This window comes from Microtus ochrogaster, chromosome 21 (genome assembly GCF_000317375.1).
Source record: "Microtus ochrogaster isolate Prairie Vole_2 chromosome 21, MicOch1.0, whole genome shotgun sequence".
In the NCBI taxonomy this organism is placed as follows: domain Eukaryota; kingdom Metazoa; phylum Chordata; class Mammalia; order Rodentia; family Cricetidae; genus Microtus; species Microtus ochrogaster.
Genome location: NC_022022.1, coordinates 42,566,416 through 42,586,651, shown reverse-complemented (window position 1 = coordinate 42,586,651; position 20,236 = coordinate 42,566,416). Strand labels below are relative to the sequence as shown.

Sequence of the window (20,236 nt, the reverse complement as noted above, 5' to 3'; positions counted from 1 at the left end):
TTCACGTGTGACCGTGTTTATTGCAGAGAAAGGTAACAGAGATTGGGGTTGTGTAAGAACAGTCAGACACAGAACTAACGTGGGCTTAGCAGCCCAGCCATGGGTCTGCCCGGTTCCTCCTCATCAAGAAGTTAATCTTTCGAGCCATTTCCATGTTGTAGATCCTCCGGCATGTTTCATAGCTCTCCCGCTGGCGGCGGCGGCAGGGCTTCTCATAGAAACGCCGCTGCTTTATGACCTCAGTAAACCCATCGGTAGTGAGGATTCTGTTCAGGGTCCTGTATGCACCTTCCACGTTCCCCTCCTGAACCATCACAGTCCTGGCAATGAACTTCAGGTGTTTAGCCATGGCCTCGCTTTCAAATCTTCATTCTTCAGGACCTACAGGCTGCGGCTGTAGCACTCGGACTCCAGTAGAATTTAGATTTTTAGTATCTCAAGCCTTATATGTGATCTTCCTGGCTCCCTTTCTGTCTGCTTTTAGTTCTACATTGAACCTTGAAAATAAGGTCACGGGCCCTTTTCATTAAGACTATATTACTTGAAGGTGACATTGCTGCGTCTCTGTTGGCTTCCTTCGTATAGCCTTACCTTCACTCACTCTCTAGACTTTCTGACTTGCTGTTTTAGATAACCTCATAGTAAACCTGGGTATCTACATGTGTCAGGTTATTTAAAGCTTCCTTTTTCGTTTTTGATGTTTCTATTTGCTGGACCTGGAAGGCCCTTTTTGCATCCTTATATCCAAGGGCACCAAATTAGTGTTTTTCTGTGCCAAGTGAACATTGTATTTATGTTCTTTTTTGTTTTAATTTAAAAAGTATTTTTATTATTTTATATGTATGGGAGTTTTGCCTGCATGTATGTTTGGGTATCCATATGTGTTTCTGGTTCCTTTAGAATCCAGACAAGTGTGTTGGCTGTGAACTTTCTGCCATATGGGAATACAGAAAGTCCCAGAGTTTCAGAGAGTTTGATATAGGACTCTTTCTGCTAGGAATGTCAGAAGATCAAAAAAGTTTTAGCATTCTGATTGCCTAAAAATGAGCTATACAAAAAGACAATGTCAAGTGATTCCGAAAACACATGTACCAGTAACATAGTCCCTGTCTATTATCTACAATGATAATTTTAAGGTGTTATTTTATTATGTTCTGGCACTAAAATATGTTATTGTTAATTTACAAGTTAATAGTGAAATATTACTTAGAATGTGCTAACAAACCATAAAATCATTCCAGCCATATATATCCTGAAAGCTGATTTTCCAGCCATTGGATGAGAAAGCTATGGAATCATTAAGGTGTCACCTGATCAATAGATTATTATGACACCAATGGACTGTTATGAAGTGGGTAGCTAGTCTTTGCCTCTGAAAAGTAAAATTTGTTTCTCTGATCCTTAGTCTATCGCTTTATCTGTTGCTTGTTTAATGAGCAGACTCAGTCCAAATATGCTCCCACGAGCTGTATGCTTTGCCTTTCCACACCATAAGCAGTGAAATCATGAAATCATGGACTGAAACTACCCAAATTGTGAGTCAACCCAAAACTTTCCTGCTTGTAAAATATTTTTCTCAGGGATTTTGTTTTAGTAAAATAAATGTAAAATAAAAAAATCATTTGCTAGAATGTTAGAAATGTATTTTAACTATATCAAATAATGCAGTAAAGTTGCAAAGATTCAATTAGGATGCTTTTAAACAGTAAAATGTAATAAATTTTATGGACAAATGCAAAAAATCCAAACAAACACATGCAATTCCAGCATTTGCTAGTTTGAGGCAGGAAGATCAGGAGTTAAAGCTACTTAGCAAGTTTGAGGCAGCCTGTGCTGTATATTTCTTTAAAAAAAAAAAGAAAAGCAAAAATCTAAAACTTTGTTTATTATGTCCCACCCCCATCCCCAACCTTTTTTACCTCTCTATTTGGTAAATCTCCCTGAAGGCAATGGGGTTCTTTTAGTTGTATCAGCTGGTAGCTAATACAACATTTACACCATAGATTGAAAGACTGTTAGAGAATCAGGGACATATTGGGACTTTTTAGATAACATTACAACCATTTAGTGGTTTGTAAGCCATGCACAGTCTGAGTACAGCCATGTTCAGTGCAACTCAATGTAAAACGACTACAGCTGAATTTGTCTTGCCAGCTGCGGACTGCTGATGTAAGTGGCATCTGTAGGCAGTTCGACACGCAGACACAGCACTAAAAGAGAAGCAGAACAGTGAGGGTTAGCTGATGTAGGTGTTGTGGTCACCAGAGCAGTGATGCTTAGGATTGTGTGTGTGTGTCCTTCGCTGAAGGTGCGGAGGACTCTGAGTATTTGAGTGGTGATGCCCAGGGTTAATATATGTGGATGTGTCTGTGTTCATGATTCTGAAGATGCAGGGAAATTTGATTTTGAACAGCAGTTCTTAGAATAGGAATACGGTAGGTCCTCCTGTTTGTAGATTAGTGTGGTGTTTATGTTGTCTGAAATAATGGCGTTAATGTCATGTGAGGGTGTGTGTAGGCAGTGTGTAGACATCATGCCATTTTGTGGCAGACACTAGAGCATCTCAGGTTCCAGAATCAAACTCTTGGAGATACTAAGAGAGGAAATCAGTTGTTTTTTGTAATATGCAAATATAAGCAATGATTGCTTATTAAATGCTTATTGATAGAATATAATTAACAGCAGATCTCTTTCAGTGATGGGTCCTTGCTTTACAGATAGATTTCTGTTTTCTAAAGTTTGTTTGAACACCAAAAAAAGGTTTACAGTGTTTGGTACCCAAGATGACCTATTAAAAAGTTTGAAGTGGAATATTTCATGTTCTTCTCAATCTGTTGAACCAAAACATTTCTTTAGAAAACTGTCCAGTATTTGTGTTACCGAGGAATCCACTTTCACTCACTATACATTAGCAGTAATGTCAGGGTTTGTAAGGGTGGTGACGATGGTGTTGGTATAGTTCCAGCTGTTGATGCTGATTGCTGTGGACTCAGTGACACAGGCACAGTGATACCCAGTTGAAAGTGGGCTGTAAGAATAGAAAATAGCCATCTGCTTGTAGCCATTGCTGCCTCTGGAGAGCCTTCATTCCCTGGTCTCTATCTAATAGGAGTTTTTTATGTCAGAGAACCTCTTTGTATATCTTCCTGTTTGCTCCCCAGCTTCCCAGCATGTGGTTTTCTGTCCTAGAAACAAGTGCAGAGATTAGCTATGTGAGTCTGGTGACCTGAGGTCAGTCCCTAGTACCTCTGTGAAGCGAGAAAGAACACACCTGATAGTTGTTCTTTGGCCTCTCTGTACACATCATGACATAGGTTTCCCCCATCATCCACATGCACATCATGCATTTACAAATGCATAGAAAATGCTTTAAAAGAAAAAAAGACAGAGCTTAAGCAAGACTACTGGTAAGTTTTAGAAGTCATATTTATGACTTTTCTAATAAGTATTGGGAAAAACACACTCTTCTCCTTTGTTCTCACCATGTTAACTCTGGCTGGGTACTTGCTATGGAGTCCAGGATGGCCTTGAACTTACAGATCTTCCTGCCTCTCAAGTGCTGGAATAAAAGTTGTTTTCCACCACAGCTAGCTCCCTTGTTCTTCTTAGAAATTTTTGAAAAAGAGGCTGGGCAGTGGTGGTGTACAGCTTTTATCCCAGCACTCTGAAGGCGGAGGCTGGAAGACCTCTGTGAGCTTGAGGCCAGCCTGGTCTACAGAGCAAGTTCCAGGTTAGACTCCAAAGCTACAGAGAAACCCTGTCTTGGAGGGGGAAAAAAAAAGAAAGAAAGAAATTAAATATTGAAAAAGACTCAGATAACAGTGATAGATTTTTTTTTTTTAAGATTTATTTGGGGCTAGAGAGATGGCTCAGTGGTTAAGAGCATTGCCTCCTCTTCCAAAGGTCCTGAGTTCAATTCCCGGCAACCACATGGCGCCTCACAACCATCTATAATGAGGTCTGGTGCCCTCTTCTGGCTTTCAGACATACACACAGACAGAATTGCATACATAATAAATAAATAAATAAATAAATAAATAAATAAATAAATAAATAAATATTTAAAAAAAAGATTTATTTGTTATGTACACAGTGTTCTGGTACCAGCAGGCCAGAAGAGGACACCAGATCCAGATCTAACTACAGATGGTTGGGATCTACCATGTGGTTGCTGGAAATTGAACTCAGGACCTCTGGAAGAGCAGCCAGATCTCATTACAAATGGTTGTGAGTCACCATGTGGTTGCTGGAAATTGAACTCAGGACCTCTGGAAGAGCAGGCAGTGTTCTTAATCCCTGTGCCATCTCACCAGCCTCTGGATTCTTTTATTTATATTACCAATAACTAAAGGCTAATTTATCTGCATATAAAGTAAATAAAACCTCTGAATAGGATTTTTGATTCTTAAAGGCGTTTAAAAAAATTTGTGTCACAACCATATAGTTCTATAATGAAAAACAGTGAGTTTATTTCGTTTTTATATAATAGTGTGAAAATGCTATATTTCCTTTGCCATGGTTTAAAAGATTCATAATTAGTCATAATTCCTAGTTATTAGAGAAGATATCAGACATGAAATGTAAGCATCTAGTTTTAGAATAAATAGCACTTCACGTTATTTAGAAACTATATTTTTGTCCTTTGAAATTTGTTACGTATTTGAAGGAAATTCAGATTCTGATATTAACTTTTCCCCCAACCTAGGAGTCCGAGATGGAAACGGAAGAAGAAGTTGATATTTTAATGAGCAGTGATATTTATTCTGCAACTTTATCAACCAAATCGATTTCTTTCACACGTGCCCAAACTGGATGGCTTTTTCGGGAAGATAAAACAGTATGTAAAAATATAGATTTTTTTTTTAAGTTTAAAAAATTGGTATCTGATATCACCAAAATAATGAAGAAAATTATAGGAATTATCTTTTAGGCTGATCTTTCCTCTCTTTTGAATTCACAGAAGTAGTTAGAATTCTTAGTTACATAGTTTGCATGTGTTTTTGGAAAAGCCCAGAGAGAAAGTATAGTTCATTTGAACTCTGTTGTCTGCCCTCCTCATAAGGGGAGTTTGCACATGGTTCCATTCTTTTTCTGGTGATTTGTGTATAAGAGGCCTATGGAGGGATGCACACTTGAATTTATTTTGCTGGGTCTTTTCTTCATCCTTTAGAGCTCCTGTATCTTATGTCTGCCCATATTAAGCTTACATCTCTACAAACTATGGTGAATTTAAATCTCAGTGGAAGTTTCTATACTTCCCGTCACATCTGACTACCTAAAATCATGCTAAGAATGCTTCACCTGGCATGGCCTCTATGGAGTGTTGAGCCAGGAGGGTTCAGGTTTGAAACTGACCTGAGTTACGAAATTATGAATGAAATGGATAATGAAACATTTTAATTAATAAATGTTTGTAAATTAATAAAATAACTATAAATGTAACAATAAGAGCTGTGTCAGGTAAGGGGTGAAGATTTAATGTTTTTTTTAGATAATATTTATGAATATAGTAAGTGAATGTTTTTACATTGGAAAAACAAAGCTTAAATTCACTTAAAACTGTAACTCAGGAGATAGCAGTGAAGGCTGTTGGATAAATGAGATAAGGTATGAGAGAAAAGGAAAGAAAAGGAGAGGGTGGCATGTGGGCTTTCTTGCTTTAAGGAATTGGCTTGTGTACTTTTGGGAATTTGTCTGAACTGTTATAGCCGATTGGTTGTTGACGGGGAGAGGTGCTACCATCTAGAGTCAGAAATCTGTGCGTAGGATATCAAGGTTTTTTGTTTTTTTTTTTAAAGATGTATTTATTTATTATGTATACAACTTTCTGCCTCCATTTATATCCCCACACACCTGAGGAGGGCATCAGATCTCAATACAGATGGTTTGGAGCCACCATGTGGTTGCTGGGAATTGAACTCAGGACCTCTGGAAGAGCAGACAGTGCTCTTAACCACAGAGCCATCTCTCCAGCCCGGATAGCAAGGTTTTTGTATTGCAGTTTTAAAGAAGAATTGCTTTTTCTTCTAGAATCCTTAGTGTTTTCTGTTAAGGCTCAGGAAACTGGATGAGACTCACACAGTTTATAGAGGGATATCTGTTTTTCCAGAGTCTGTTATAATTATTCAGTGATAATTGTATTAAAAATGCCACCACAGCAGCATGTTGACATCACAAAATAAATACCATATATAAATAGCCTTATATACGAAGCCAGAAGACTCTAGTGACCACTGTCTACAATCCTGGCCCTCCTGCAGACCTTTTTAGCACTTCTCACACATAAATATATATCTGTAAATAATGTGTAGTGTTTTGTCCTGATACTAATACAATGGTGTCTAAGGCTTTGGAACTGGCTGTTTCATGAGTGTGTGGTGGGAGTCTCTACTTCTCACAGGAGTGCTGCTTCTGTTAGCAGTTTGCGTGTTACATAGTAAAGTAAGCATACTACAACTTTTTCCTACAGCCTTAGTGTTAGCACATGTTTCTGCCATTTTCTCCATTGTAACAGAATTCATTCATTTCCCTTATGCCTTTGTAGTGTACAGTACAGGCAGCAAGAATGATACAGCATGGTACAGCAGTGGCTGGGGTCATGAGTAGCACACACTTGACATTTTTGGGATAATTTATATTTGATCAATGCTGCTTCTTTATATGGTCACAAGACCTGTTAATCACCTCCCTGGCATACAGAAGTCTACCCCTGAGCCCTCAAAGCCTATTTGGCAACAATTGGCACTTAGGACTCCAGGCTGTGGGTCCAGTTATTGCAGTGCATTTGTTGCTTTGAAGTCTTACTTGTCTGTGCTCTGTTCTTCTGGGCAGCATTAGACGGATCACTTCAAGAGAAGATAAAAATTGAAACTGCTGTCCACCTAGTGTTACCACTAAGCAGCCAAAAGCTCTTGAACAGCGGCTAGGTGACCTTCTTAAGTCTTTGACAGGTAAGGAGGGAGTCAGTTTGCCATGGTTCCCATTTTGTAGGTAGAAACGGGTGCAAAATGCTTGGCTTCCTGGTCACTTTTAAGGAGGTACGGAAGCACTGGAGATGCGCTGTACATGTAGTTTTGGAATAGCAGGGCACATCAAGGAGTAGTCAATCTGGACACAGGTGGAAATGGGAAGCTGGGTCAAGTAAGTTTATAATAGTTTTACACGGGTCTGTGTGGGTGTTGGAGGTGCGGGTCAGCGTCGGATTATACTTGAGACTTCATTGGAAAGAACTGCCCGCTTTCTTCATGCTGCCTTTTTTGTCATTTGAGTTTTTGCGCCTGCATCTATAATTTAAACATTTAAATGTATTAGTGAGCAAGGCTACTCTTTTTTCCCCCCTTTTTTCAAATCAGTGAGTAGCAGTAACTTGAAGTTTTATTCTGTCAGAGATCAGAGAGGGTCTAGTGTGGCATGGACTATAGATTTTAATTCTGCTTTTCTATCTATAAAATGGGAACAGTGTTACCCCTGACCCCTCCTTGTTACTCAGATTTGACTCTTTAGTAAGGTTCTTAGATTGTTTTGTGCTACTTGGGAATAGGTAGTGAATGAACACCGTTCATGCTTCTGTTTAGACTGGCTAATTTGCAGGTTAATTAGCAAATATCTTTTGTACTTTAAATTTCCCTTTGTGTTTGGAAATGAATGATTGTATATTTAACTTCTGAAAATATCTGATGATTTCACATATTAGCAGAATATTTATTTTCATCAACATGGTACATGTTTATGGAGAACTTTATCAACACTTTTTAGAAACCTGAAATCAACCTTCCTTTAACTGTCATTTTGGAATATTTGATTTTATTTTAGGAAAGAGTAGGAAACTTTTTGGCAGACTTTTATCTGGTGAATGGACTTGTTCTAGAATCAAGAAAAAGAAGAGAGCACCTCAGCGAGGAGGACATTTTGCGGAATAAGGCCATCATGGAGAGCCTGAGTAAAGGTGGGAGCCTGACGGAGCAGAACTTCGAGGTGCGCTTCTACTACCTCTGTCTACCTGTGTATCTTTATTGTCTTTGTTGATTATGAGGAGACAGTGGGGGGAGACTTTTGCTATTTTTTGATTCTGTACTTTATCTTTGAGTATTCATTAGTTTAATAGACTAAAGCCATTTTGTAAGCATGAAACCTGGTGTTAATTCTTATTCCGTATCCTGTTGCCTGCTGCCTTGAAGATCCACCACTTTATAGGTCATCCCTAGCCTGTACAGCCTGGGAACTGGAGTCGCTTCTGCTTATTGAAACACTGGTACAGTGAGTGTGGGTTCAGGAAGGATGGGGAAAGGCCAGACGTGTGTCAGGTCTTCTGGGACTGGAGTTGTGCTTGATAGGGGTTCTGGGATCCAAACTCTGGTCCTCTGAAGATCAGCAAGTGCTTCTGATCGCTGAGCTGTCTCTTCTAGATTTTAAGATTTTGTTTTCTGCCGGGCGGTGGTGGCCCACGCCTTTAATCCCAGCACTCGGGAGGCAGAGGCAGGCGGATCTCTGTGAGTTCGAGGCCAGCCTGGTCTACAAGAGCTAGTTCCAGGACAGGTTCCAAAGCCACAGAGAAACCCTGTCTCGAAAAACAAAACAAAAAAAAAAAAAAAAGATTTTGTTTTCTTCCAGCCATTCCCTCTGTCAGTATCTGCAGATGTTAACTTCCTCTCTAAACAGGAGAGTAGGGATCCTTGAGAGAGAATGGAATTAGTCCAGTAGATCATGGGCACCTTTTTTAGTGTCTGAATAAAACTGATTGAAAGCAACCAAAGCACACCTCACACATAGTGACAGTCATCTTCTAGTCTGTGGAGCAGCAGTCTCAGAGCTGTGCATGTGTTTGTAAGCATGCATGCATGTGTGAGTGCTGGAACTGCAGTCAAGAGGCTTGGGTATTTGCTTACCCTAGAGCAAAGTGACCGGATTTCCTTACAATTAGTGTGACAGACTAGATTTAAAAATGAATTTTGTTGTGATGGTGGCTATTGCTACCCTTGTTTAATATTGGGGCTGAAAACATGGAACACTTCAAACAGAAGAAATTAATAGGCTGTTTGCCAGTAAGCTCTGATGAGCCGATTGCTGCATAAATGTATGTAAAAAACTATCTGGTGTTAAGTCTACAGACCCGACTGATGCCTGTTGATTCAAATGGAGACAACTTGGTTTATGTACGATAACATGAAATGTATTCTATTGTATTTGAATTGTAAGGGCTCTTTAAATGACATTTTAAGAAGCTGTAATTTTTCAAATTAGAAATTAAAATATAGTTTACTGGATGTAACTATAGAATAGAACAGAATAATATGCATGAACTACATAGATTTTCAGCTTTAGTCAGAAATTAAAGGAAACCCTTGTGAACTATAGGTTTATTTTGGCTCTGGCATAGTGGAGCAGATGTTGGCTTAGTTTCTGGTGCTGTGAACGTCTACTGAAGGCAGATCATAGTGGGACAGGAAAAACACAGTTTTGTGGGTTTTCTTTTTCTTTTCCTTCTTTTCTTTTTTTTTTTTTTGAAACAGGATCTTCTGTTTCTCCTAAGTAGGAGAAACATTTCTCCCCAGATTTCTGATCCTCCCGCTTCATTCAGCTTTGTGGCTGTGCACACCAAACTCAGTTAAGAACCTCTATTCTTGGTGAATATTTAAGTTTAGTTTGTCAATTTCTAGTGTATGTGTATGTGAGGCTTTTGGTGATTGTGACATTGAATTTATAGATAAATCCATTACTATATAAAACTCTGCTTGAAGCTTTGTTTATGTTTATATATATGTGTTGCTGGTTCTAGAACTTGGGGCTTCGTGTGTACCACAGCTTTTGGCTACCCCAGCATCAGCACTCTCCCATTATCTGGCTCTTTTGGGGCAGCTCCTGCTTTCTATAGGCTGTCATAAAGGATGGATCTTCTCTTCAAAGTCAGTCTTTCTTTTGCACAGTCACTGCTAGTTTAAAGTAAGGATCTGTCCTCCAGGCATTTGTAATGTCTCTAGCAGGCTGCTAAAACAAGCCACAGTTTACCAGCCCCAGTTCTTAGTGGGACATATCCCTTTGACCAGGGACATACTAATAATAGAAACGGGGAGGTGGGGAGGTAGGCCAGGTGGCATGTGCTCTTCGGAGGCGGAGGCAGAAAGAGCAGGAGCTCAAGGTTATCTTGGGTACACAGTGAACTTGAGGCCAGTTTGGGCTACCCAAGGTCTGTCTTTAAAACAACTCAGAACAAAAATCCTTTCTTTCTTTTTTTTTTTTGGTTTTTCGAGACAGGGTTTCTCTGTGGCTTTGGAGCCTGTCCTGGAACTAGCTCTGTAGACCAGGCTGGTCTCGAACTCACAAAGATCCCTTTGCCTCTGCCTCCCGAGTGCTGGGATTAAAGGTGTGCGCCACCACCGCCCGGCAATCCTTTCCTTCTTTAACCAAAGTGTAGTGGTGTTACTCTTGACTGTCATTCACCTTATTTCTCCCTAGCAGTTTTCAGTTTGCGCCACCTCTCCCTAGTTTAGTTACTCTTGCTGGCTCATCCTACAGTGATTGAAAGTCATATTTAACAGGCATTGAAATTTGACCTTAAAGACAGTCAATAGGTAACTCCTTGTGTTGTCTCTCCTTTTGCTGTTTCCTGTCATAGTTGAAATAAATACATCAATTCAGATTCTTCACTGTAATTCTCTTTGCTTTAAAAATTATTATAAGCTGGGCAGTGGTGGTGCACGCCTTTAATTCCAGCACTTGGGAGGCAGAGGCAAGTGGATCTCTTGAGTTCAAGGCCAGCCTGGTCTACAGAGCAAGTTTTAGGACAGGTAGTGCTACATTGAGGGACCCCCATCTCCAAAAACAAAACCATAAAGGTGGAACCCTCCACAAGTCTGTAGAGCTGCTTTCTGTGGTTTTATTTGACCTGTGATTGGTTTTTTGTTTGTTTTTAAAGATTTATTTATTTATTTTGTTTACAGTGTTTTGTCTGCATGTATGCCTGCAGGCCAGAATTGGGCACCAGATTTCATTAGAGATGGTTGTGAGCCACCATGTGGTTGCTGGGAATTGAACTCAGGACCTCTGGAAGAACAATTAGTGTTCTTAACCTCTGAGCCATCTCTCCAGCCTATGTTTTTTGTTTTGTTTTGTTTTTTGAGCTGACATAGTGCTGTGCATTTATAACTCAGGCACTTGGGAGACTATTGCTGAAGGCTCTTGAGCCCAGGAGTTTGGGTTGTGGGAAACCTGCAGGAGAATTCAGCCCTCTATCCCCACCAGTATGAATAGAGCTGGTCTTGTATTTTTGTTTGTCTTTTTCCCTGTTTGGGGACAGTCTCACATAGTTCAGAATGGCCTTGAGGATGACCTTGGTCCTCACGCTTCCATTTCCCAGACACCTGTGCCTTTCTAGTGACTATGACTCTTAGGTTTTTTTTCCTGCTGAATTGCTTGTTGATATATTTTTTTCTTCTGCTACTTTAAATTTTTTGAAGCCAGTATGTGCATATCTGTCTGTGCTTCTGTATCTATCATAGTTCCTGGAAGAATTTTAGATAACTGAGACAGTGAAGAAGAGGTAGTTACTTGATGCCATTATTTGGGAAAGCACAAAAACAGCAAAACAGCAAGGAGTTTTATTTAGAGACAATAATAGAGACTGCAGAGGAGCAGTGGCCTACTTGAGCTAGCGCACTCAGGAGCCACAGATAGTGTTTGCAGCTTTCTTTTAATGAGTCTGCGAAGAGGGTAAATTGGTGGCTAGAGGAGGGGTATGATGGTTTCTGTTTTGATCGACATGCTTGAGTCCCTGTGTATGTCCCTTACGATGATGCATCTGATCTTAAATGTTTTGCATGTCTAATCATGCATTGGCATCAGATGGCAAATAAATTTTTCTCTTAAAAAATTCACTCAGGAGCAGTGGTGGCACACATCTTTAATTCCAGGACTCAGGAGGATCTCTGTGAGTTCGAAACCAACCTGGCCTACAAGAGCTAGTTCTAGGGCAGGCTCCAAAACAACTAGAGAAACCCTGTCTCGAAAAACAAAAAAACAAAACAAAACAAAAAGCCTCACAAAAAGGTCACTCAAATGACAGTCTGTTTTACTGTTCATTATCAAGCTGAATATGTTGTAGGACATGTGTGAGTAGAGTCATGGGGTTATGAAAGGGTTGCTGGGGAGGAGCCCACTGTATGTATTGTTTGGAGTGGTGCGTGAGGAATTTGGGGTTGCTAAACTTTCCGCCTCAGCATGTTTTAACTTTACATTTTAAATGTGATATTCTCACTCCACGTTCTACACTCTCCTTTCTCTTTCTCTTATTGGCAGCCGGTAAGAAGACAGTCCCTTACCCCTCCTCCTCAGAACACTATTACGTGGGAAGAATACATATCTGCTGAAAATGGAAAGTAGGTGTTTTTTCCCCCTTTGATTTATGTTTTCTTTGGACCTTAGGAAGAAAATTTGTTAAAATAGTCTATTGAGATACAAGAGTTTTGAGAGCATACTATTGATGTATTTTTATCTAAAGCTATTGTTACAACTTTAAGAAATATAAAGTAAGCATGAGAAAAAAAATCCCCAAATTTTGTGTGCATTGTGAATCTAGAGCCTTCTTTTTACATCCCTTCTGTCAACCACACACACCGATAAGCAAGAACCTTGTAAGGACTAGTTCTAAGGGAGTGCTGCTTTTCAGCTCCCTTGTCTGGCAGACTGTTCTTAGCTGTGCTGATGCGTTAGCCACCCAGTTTGCTTCCCCTCTGTCACCATTCATTTCATTGACTGCTCAGCATCTTTCCATAAACTCGTGCTTACTCTGTATCACTAACCTGGAGAGGAGTGGGCACAGCAGCCCTCTCCCTTTACTGTGCATTGACTAGAGGAGAGCTGAGTGAATAAAGATGATTTGGAATGGACGAATGGATGTTTATTTTGGTTCACCTATGTTTCCTTTGGTGGAGAATAAAATAGCCCCCCTTGCACCTACCACTCCCACCCACTCCACTGTGTTCAGGAAGAAGCTGCCTTGTTTTTTCCTTACTGAGAGTTGTGCTGTGATCACAGGTTTTCTACATTCTGTTCTAGGGTTAAAGTGTTGGATGGACATAACTTTTTACAGTGTTGGGCATAGTCTTTTTGTGAATGACCATTGTTTTGCCTAGCCTTTGTTAGATACCCCAGCAGGTCAGAGGAAACCATCGTGTGGTCACTGGCGTGTGCTAGATAATTCAACAGAACTTTTTTTTTAAATATTTATTTATTTATTTATTTATTTATTTATTTATTTATTTATTTATTTATTTATTTATTTATTTATTTATTTATTTATTATGTATACAATATTCTGTGTGCATGTCTGCAGGCCAGAAGAGGGCACCAGACCTCTTTACAGATGGTTGTGAGCCACCATGTGGTTGCTGGGAATTGAACTCAGGACCTTTGGAAGAGCAGGCAATGCTCTTAACCTCTGAGCCATCTCTCCAGCCCTCAACAGAACTTTTAAACAGGGCAGGAAAGCCCAGTCGCACAACTCAATGGAATAAGGAAGGAAGGTCTCAAGCCTGTCCACTCTGTTCACTCTGTTAATAGAAGGGGTGTTTGCCGCAGTGCAATCACAGACACCAAAAGAAGGAGCCTTAAATTTATTATAGCTTTAACAGTGCACATGTACACAGTGCACATGTACACAGCTTTAACAGTGCATATGTACACAGTGCACATGTACATAGTACACACGTACACAGCTTTAACAGGGCATTTGTACACAGTGCATATGTACACCGCTTTAACAGTGCATATGTACACAGTGCACATGTACATAGTACACACGTACACAGCTTTAACAGGGTATATGTACACAGTTCTTTAATCACAGTACTTTTATTGTTGAGTGCTAAGACAAGTAGATAGTGAAAGAGATTAATTTTTATTTTCATAGTGAATTTTTTGTTCCTAAAAATGTTTATTATTAAAATTGTTTTATTCAGTATGAAATTCCTTGAGTATTAACGTTTGTTTCTTTTAAGCTCTATTTTTGTCTCATTTCTTATATATATCTTGTTTTTAGCATAATAATATTTCTGTAGACAGGGTAAGATAAGTGGAAGATTGTGAGTATTGATAGAGAGTGATGAGTTCTCTGCAAGGCTCCCTAACAGTGTTCTTTCTGTTGCAGGGCTCCACACCTGGGCAGAGAACTGGTGTGCAAAGAGAGCAAGAAAACATTTAAAGCTACTGTAGCCATGAGCCAGGAGTTTCCCCTGGGGATTGAGTCGTAAGTATGCTGTTGACTACAGAATTTCCGACAGGCGCCATTATTTGATCTGAGGTGTTGAAATGTGAAAAAAGCAGACAGCTCTTGGCTCAAGAGTGTGTACACCTGCCCACAAATTTTCTGGTTTACATAAATATACATGCTTATAAAAACTGAAAGCATAGACATTTGTGGTATAAAAAGGTATTTTCTTCCGGCACATTAGTTAGACTGTTTTTTCAACTATGCTTCTGAATGCAGAGTCTGAGAATAGTCTGAGTTTTCCACACGAGTTTCTGTGCTTTATGAGCCAGGGTGTCTTGGATTCCAACAGTGATCATATTTATGTCAAATCATATATTTGTCTTCTTTTCCTTTTTCTTGGATTTTATAGTACTAACCTCCTATCATTCATTTTGTTGTTCTTTTACTACTACTACTACTTCTTTTACTTCTTCCCCTTCCTCCTCCTCTCTATTCTTCCTCCTTTCTTCCTCTCTTCTTCTTTCTGCTCTTTTTGTTTGTTTGTTTTTGTTTTTCGAGACAGGGTTTCCCAGTAGCTATGGAGCCAGTCCTAGAACTCACCCTATAGACCAGGCTGGCCTCAAATTCAGAGATCCGCCTGCCTTTGCCTTCCGAGTGCTGGCATTAAAGGCGTGTGCCACCACTGCCCAGATATAATTTTCAACAAAATCTGTTCACACTACCTGCCTTTGTTACCCTGAAGCTTTAGAAGGTCAGATAGAATATTGTACAGAGCTTCTATGTAAGCTAGAGGCCACACATGGGGAGAAGCTGGAGGCGATGTGAGGAGGGAGTTAACAGACATGGAGAGATAGCTCTGGTCCCTGTTAAAGGAATGCAGCTGATTTTATAGTGTGCCTGGAATTAACTCCAAAGAGCCTTAAGACGTGAGAAATAGATGTATTAGTGCATGTGATGATTGTAACCACTGTCCTAGGAGAAAGGAAGTCAAGAAATGCTGCATACAGAAGATAGACAAGAATCCATGCTATCACAGAAGAAATGTTACTGCTTTGGAAACACACAGAGAACATAAATCAGTGTAGCTAGATCACTCCTGAGATGAAGGGCAAGAATGAGTGAAGAAGGAATACTAAACTGAGCAGAGAACAGCACTATTCACAAAACAAAATCATCAGACACAGTGGACAAGAATAGATGTGGCTGAAATTAAATTTTGACAGATGAAGTCAGAGCCATGACTGAGTACAGAACTGGATCCACTTACCAGCTTCCAAGAGTGGGGGCTAGTGTTCGAGATGTGATAGACATGTCTGTGTAGGAAAGGGCAGAGTCTGTGAGATAACATTTCATTCCAAGATGGGAAAAAGCTGGTACAGAACAATCACACGGAAAATTGCCCCTTTAAATGACAAGGTTTCTTTGCTTTGATGGGACCTCACTCTAGCCCAACCTTCCTGGAACTCCCCTAGTCTTCATGCTTCAGACTTCTGAGTTTTGGGATCATATGAATTTACAGATGTAAGCTACTCTCCCTGGTTCCAGATAAACTTCTGTTTTTTTTTTTTTTTTTCTCGTGTGATTGAACCTAGTACCTTGCTCATGTTGGACAAATATTCTACATGACCTCTCTAGCTTAACTCTCAGTTATTAAGAAACAAATTTAAGAGATTTGGGCAGAGGAAAGCATAGCAATCACTTAGTTTTTGACACAGGAAAGGGTAAATTATGCTCAAGTTCACAATTCCAGCTATTTGGAGACTAAGGCGGGAGGATCAGAACTTCAAGGCCTGCCTGGACAAGTTATTAAGACTATATATGTCTCAAGAATTTTCAAAAAGTAAAATTAAAAAAAAAGTGTTGGGATTTAAGCTCAGCACTAAGTGCTGACCGTGTATACACAGGATTCTGGGACCAACTCTCAGCCCCAGAAAAAAAGTAAGTTAAAGGAAGTAGTGTGATCTATGTGTGTCCAGCTATCAGGAAAGCAAAGCAGTTAAGGTTTAATGCGTGTTTAGCTGTTGCTTACACAGCAAGACACTGGAAGATACGCCCTGTTGGAAGGAAAGTAATAGTAGGTGTTGGAATAGCCCAGCCAGAGGCTGGAAGGAGCTGTTGTGTGACTCTGTTGTATAGGACACTGAAGAACTCTGGGATCTAGGCAAAGGGGTAGGTTATGTGATCTGAAATTAACCAGGATTAACCCTACTAACCTAAAAGTGAAGTCAGTCATGAAAATAGAAGAAAGCAGATGCATCCCAGAAAGACTGAGGACTTAGTCAGCCTCAGTTTATCTTGTTTGAGCTGTGCAGTTCAGGAACAACCTTAAGGACATAAACCATGAAAACATCATCCTTTCATTTTTCAGATTATTGAATGTTCTAGAAGTAATAGCACCCTTCAAGCACTTTAACAAGCTTAGAGAATTTGTTCAAATGAAGCTTCCTCCAGGCTTTCCTGTAAAATTAGGTAAGACAAAATTCAGGTATAATTTTAGTGTTCTTTATTTTTAATTCAAATTTAGTAGGATATATTTTAAAGGACAGTGAATGTACCAGTTGCTTCATTTTTATTAAGGTTTTAAAAAATTATTATTTAAGTGTGTTGGTGTTTTTGTTTAAATGCCTGAGAAATAACAATAGCAGATAAAAGTTTTGATTTCTTTGTGATTTAAATGAAATGAAATATAAAGGTCATGGTAGCACCTCCTGCAGGAGAGTGTGTGTGAACATTTAAGTCACTAAAATAAAGAAGCACAGAGATAAATAATGAAACAAGGTGCAGACTTCACAGCACCAGTAGGAGAAATTAAAGAAAACTTTGCGACACACTGGTTCCTATGCAAGTTGCAGGAAACAAACCATTTAGCATTTACGTTGGACGTCGGGAAGTAGAAATCTGCATCAGTTTACTAAGCTTTCCCAGCAGTTGCCACAGGGTGCCTTCTGCAGCAAAAACCCACTCAGGGAGAATCAGATGAGCAGAGCGGGTGCACATACTCTCCAGATTCACTTACCTTTTGGGCCAGAAACTCTTCTATGATTGCTGTGCTCAAGTAATGTCACTTGAAAGAGAAATCAGGGGATGTTCTTGTACGGAAGCCATTGGAGCCCACTGCACAGGCTTGGGTGGTGTGTATTGGGTCCCTCTGGAAGTGCAGTTGTGTGCAGGAATGTGGCCTACTCGAGTGGACTGTCTCAGACAGCATCTGACGCTGTCTCACCATTTGTTCTCCAGATATCCCCGTGTTCCCCACGATCACAGCCACTGTGACTTTTCAGGAGTTCCGATGTGATGAATTTGATGGGTCCATCTTTGCCATCCCTGAAGACTACAAGGAAGACCCGAGTCGTTTTCCTGACCTTTAACTGATCCAGAAGAACAAGAGACTCCAGGTGGCAGGGACATTGCTTCTGTAAGCGGAGGGTCGACACATCAGTGATGTGATGAGAAACGGACCTCTAATAAAATGTCCGAAGCTTCCTGATGTGCCATTCCTCTTTTTAAAGTCACTTCCTGTCTGTAATAGTTTGACACCCAGTGACCCTGAGACCTTCCTATGTAAAGCAGCTGTGAGTGCTGTGATTTCTTTTTAAAGATTTTTACACTTCCTGTTGAATATATATGCATATAAATATATCTATAGCTATATCTAAAACACTCCTGGACCATTAATGTAAATTCATTGTCTTAAGAGATATGAAACCCTTTGAAATGCGTCACCTCTATCCGGGGTGGCATGCATAAATGTTCCTTTAAATTTTGTTTTTATTATTGTGTATAGTTCTGTAATTTGAATGTTCAGTGAACTAGAAGGAAATGAGTTTTCTGAGGTGAACAGAGCAATGGTAGTCATCAGTTGCATTTACAGCCTGCTGCAATACATTCCGAGGAAGTGCTCCCTGCAGGGAATGCGGTGCCCCACCCCCCAGCACCTCAGTAACAGTTGCATTTACAGCTGCAATGCATCCATTGGGAGTGCTCCCTGCAGGGAATGTGGTGCCCCCAGCACCTTTGTGCAGCTCATCGTGGTGCTCTTTGTTTTACCTGAATCCCTTTTCAGTGGAAACTGTTTGTTACTGATCTTCCTTTCATAGAACCTCTTTTTTGTTTGTTTTTGTTTTCCTAACCTTGAGTTTAAAGGTTCTTGTTGTGTTGATAGGTACGGTAACACGCTTACAGCTAGCCCTCTCCTAAGTATCAGCACTTTAAACAAATTCCAAATTTTTAAACTTGCTTTCTAGTAAGTGCACATAAGTCAGATTATTTTTAATGGAATATTAGTGCATTGGTGTCAATTTTAAAAAATACATATTTTGGACAACTATGTATGTAATGCTTTCAAAATAAGGTAAAAACATTTTATATGCTACAATATATTTGTTATAGGCTAAAAGTCCAGAAACATGCAAGATTGAGTTCTTATTTTTTTTTTTAAGTCACAGGAAAATATTTACTGATTTCTGTCTCCAAAGTGTTAAAATCATGCATTACTCATTTTTGCACTTAAATTTTTTTCATATTTATTACAAGATGTTTTGAAGGTCCAAGAATGAAAATAAATTAGGGAGACTAATGTCTGAGTCATAAGGAATCACGTTGTATTAAAGACTTATCTAAATATTTATAAATGTGTCCTGATGAACTATGTCAAGGATGCACCTGTCAGGTTGGTATAGAGTGACCCGTAGTTTACACTTACCAAGATTTTAGAGACTTTTATTGAAGAGATGACTTATTTAAAAAAATCCAAAGCATCAGCCATCAGATATTTATCTCTGTACGGTTACATCTCACCTAGTGAAACCACCTTGCATATGTTGTTTTATTACTTTTTATAAGAAAAATAATCAAGAGTTAAAAATCCAAAGCCCTAACCACTCCAGTAAGATAATTTTAATAACTGGGAAGCCCAGAGCTAGCTTGATGGAATGGAGGGTTGTTGGCCCCTGGCGTAAATAATGGCTGATCCAGTGACTTGAGTTCTGTTGTCATTTGTAAGGTCTGAGGTTCAGAAAGGCAGTGACCACTGCTGCTTTAGGTTCCCTGGCCCTGTAGACCATGTAGGACAAAACGATAAATTGTAGCTTGAGACTTAGAGCTTGTTACCATGTGAATATTTTGCTGGATTACACTGGAGGCAGGACTACTGAAAATTGCTGCACTGGAGTGTACTACTGAAAATTACTGCACTGGACTGTACTACTGAAAATTGTTGCACTGGATTGTTTTAAGACTTTAATTTTTCTCTAACAAATAGTAGAATCAGATTTTCCATTCCAAAATATTTTTTCTCTGATCACAAAGAAAAATGTATCTCTTACAATGGTGGGGAAAAAAGGAGTTAATAATTAATGCAAATAAACTTTTCACAGTATTACATTTTCATGATGTGCCTTTTAATCCTGTTAATGAAATGATTAAAGGTATTTTTTTTTTACAATCTTACATGCAGATCACTTTTGAAATGTAGATAGGTAAAATTCTGTATTGTAAATTTAAAAAATTTAAGCTAGTAGTAGGGGCCCCATTCCTGAAAGGTGTGATACCTCATCACTCAGGTGATATCTGTAGATATGGTTCCCATCTTCAAGAAACCATTCCTGAGACATGTCCTTAGTAGATATTCTTGGGCAAAGAGCTGCAGTTTTGTGGAACAGAGCCTAGCATAATCCTCAGAGAAGGCTGAATCCCTACAGCAACTGATAGGAGCAGATACCGAAACCCACAGTCAAACATTAGGCAGAGTTCAGGGAATCTGGGGAGGAAGAAGGATTTTAGGAACCAGAGGGGGGTCAAGGACACTACAAAATCAGCTAACCAGGGCTCAGGGGATCACAGAGACGGAAGTGACAAGTTAGGGAGCTTGTATGGGTCTGACCTAGGTTCTCTGCATATATGCTGATTTTGTAGCTTGGTTTCTTCTTGTGGGACACACTGTGAGTGGGGGCTATCTCCTGTTTGATTTTGGGACTCCCTTCCTCCCACTGGTTGCCTCTCCAGCTTTGATATGACAGTATGGTACGGTCTTAA

At 39.6% G+C, this 20,236-nt stretch overlaps 2 protein-coding genes across 3 annotated transcripts in view; one reads left to right on the top strand and one right to left on the bottom strand.

The window, feature by feature from the left end:
- LOC101989392 (28S ribosomal protein S21, mitochondrial) lies at positions 1 to 430 on the bottom strand. Its single transcript, XM_005357451.3, has one exon. The coding sequence runs from the start codon at positions 347 to 349 to the stop codon at positions 86 to 88; it is 264 nt and encodes an 87-aa protein (XP_005357508.1). The 5' UTR covers positions 350 to 430; the 3' UTR covers positions 1 to 85.
- Ankrd13c (ankyrin repeat domain 13C) overlaps positions 1 to 19,587 on the top strand; it is a 48,348-nt gene extending 28,761 nt beyond the window's left edge. For both annotated transcript variants that reach the window (XM_013350098.2, XM_005357453.3), the window contains 6 exons: positions 4,706 to 4,837; positions 7,813 to 7,974; positions 12,292 to 12,371; positions 14,141 to 14,239; positions 16,572 to 16,672; positions 17,441 to 19,587. In XM_013350098.2, the coding sequence (XP_013205552.1) occupies positions 4,706 to 4,837; positions 7,813 to 7,974; positions 12,292 to 12,371; positions 14,141 to 14,239; positions 16,572 to 16,672; positions 17,441 to 17,571 (705 nt within the window). In that variant the 3' untranslated portion in view covers positions 17,572 to 19,587. The remainder of the gene's footprint in view (positions 1 to 4,705; positions 4,838 to 7,812; positions 7,975 to 12,291; positions 12,372 to 14,140; positions 14,240 to 16,571; positions 16,673 to 17,440) is intronic.
- Positions 19,588 to 20,236: the final 649 nt, after the last annotated feature.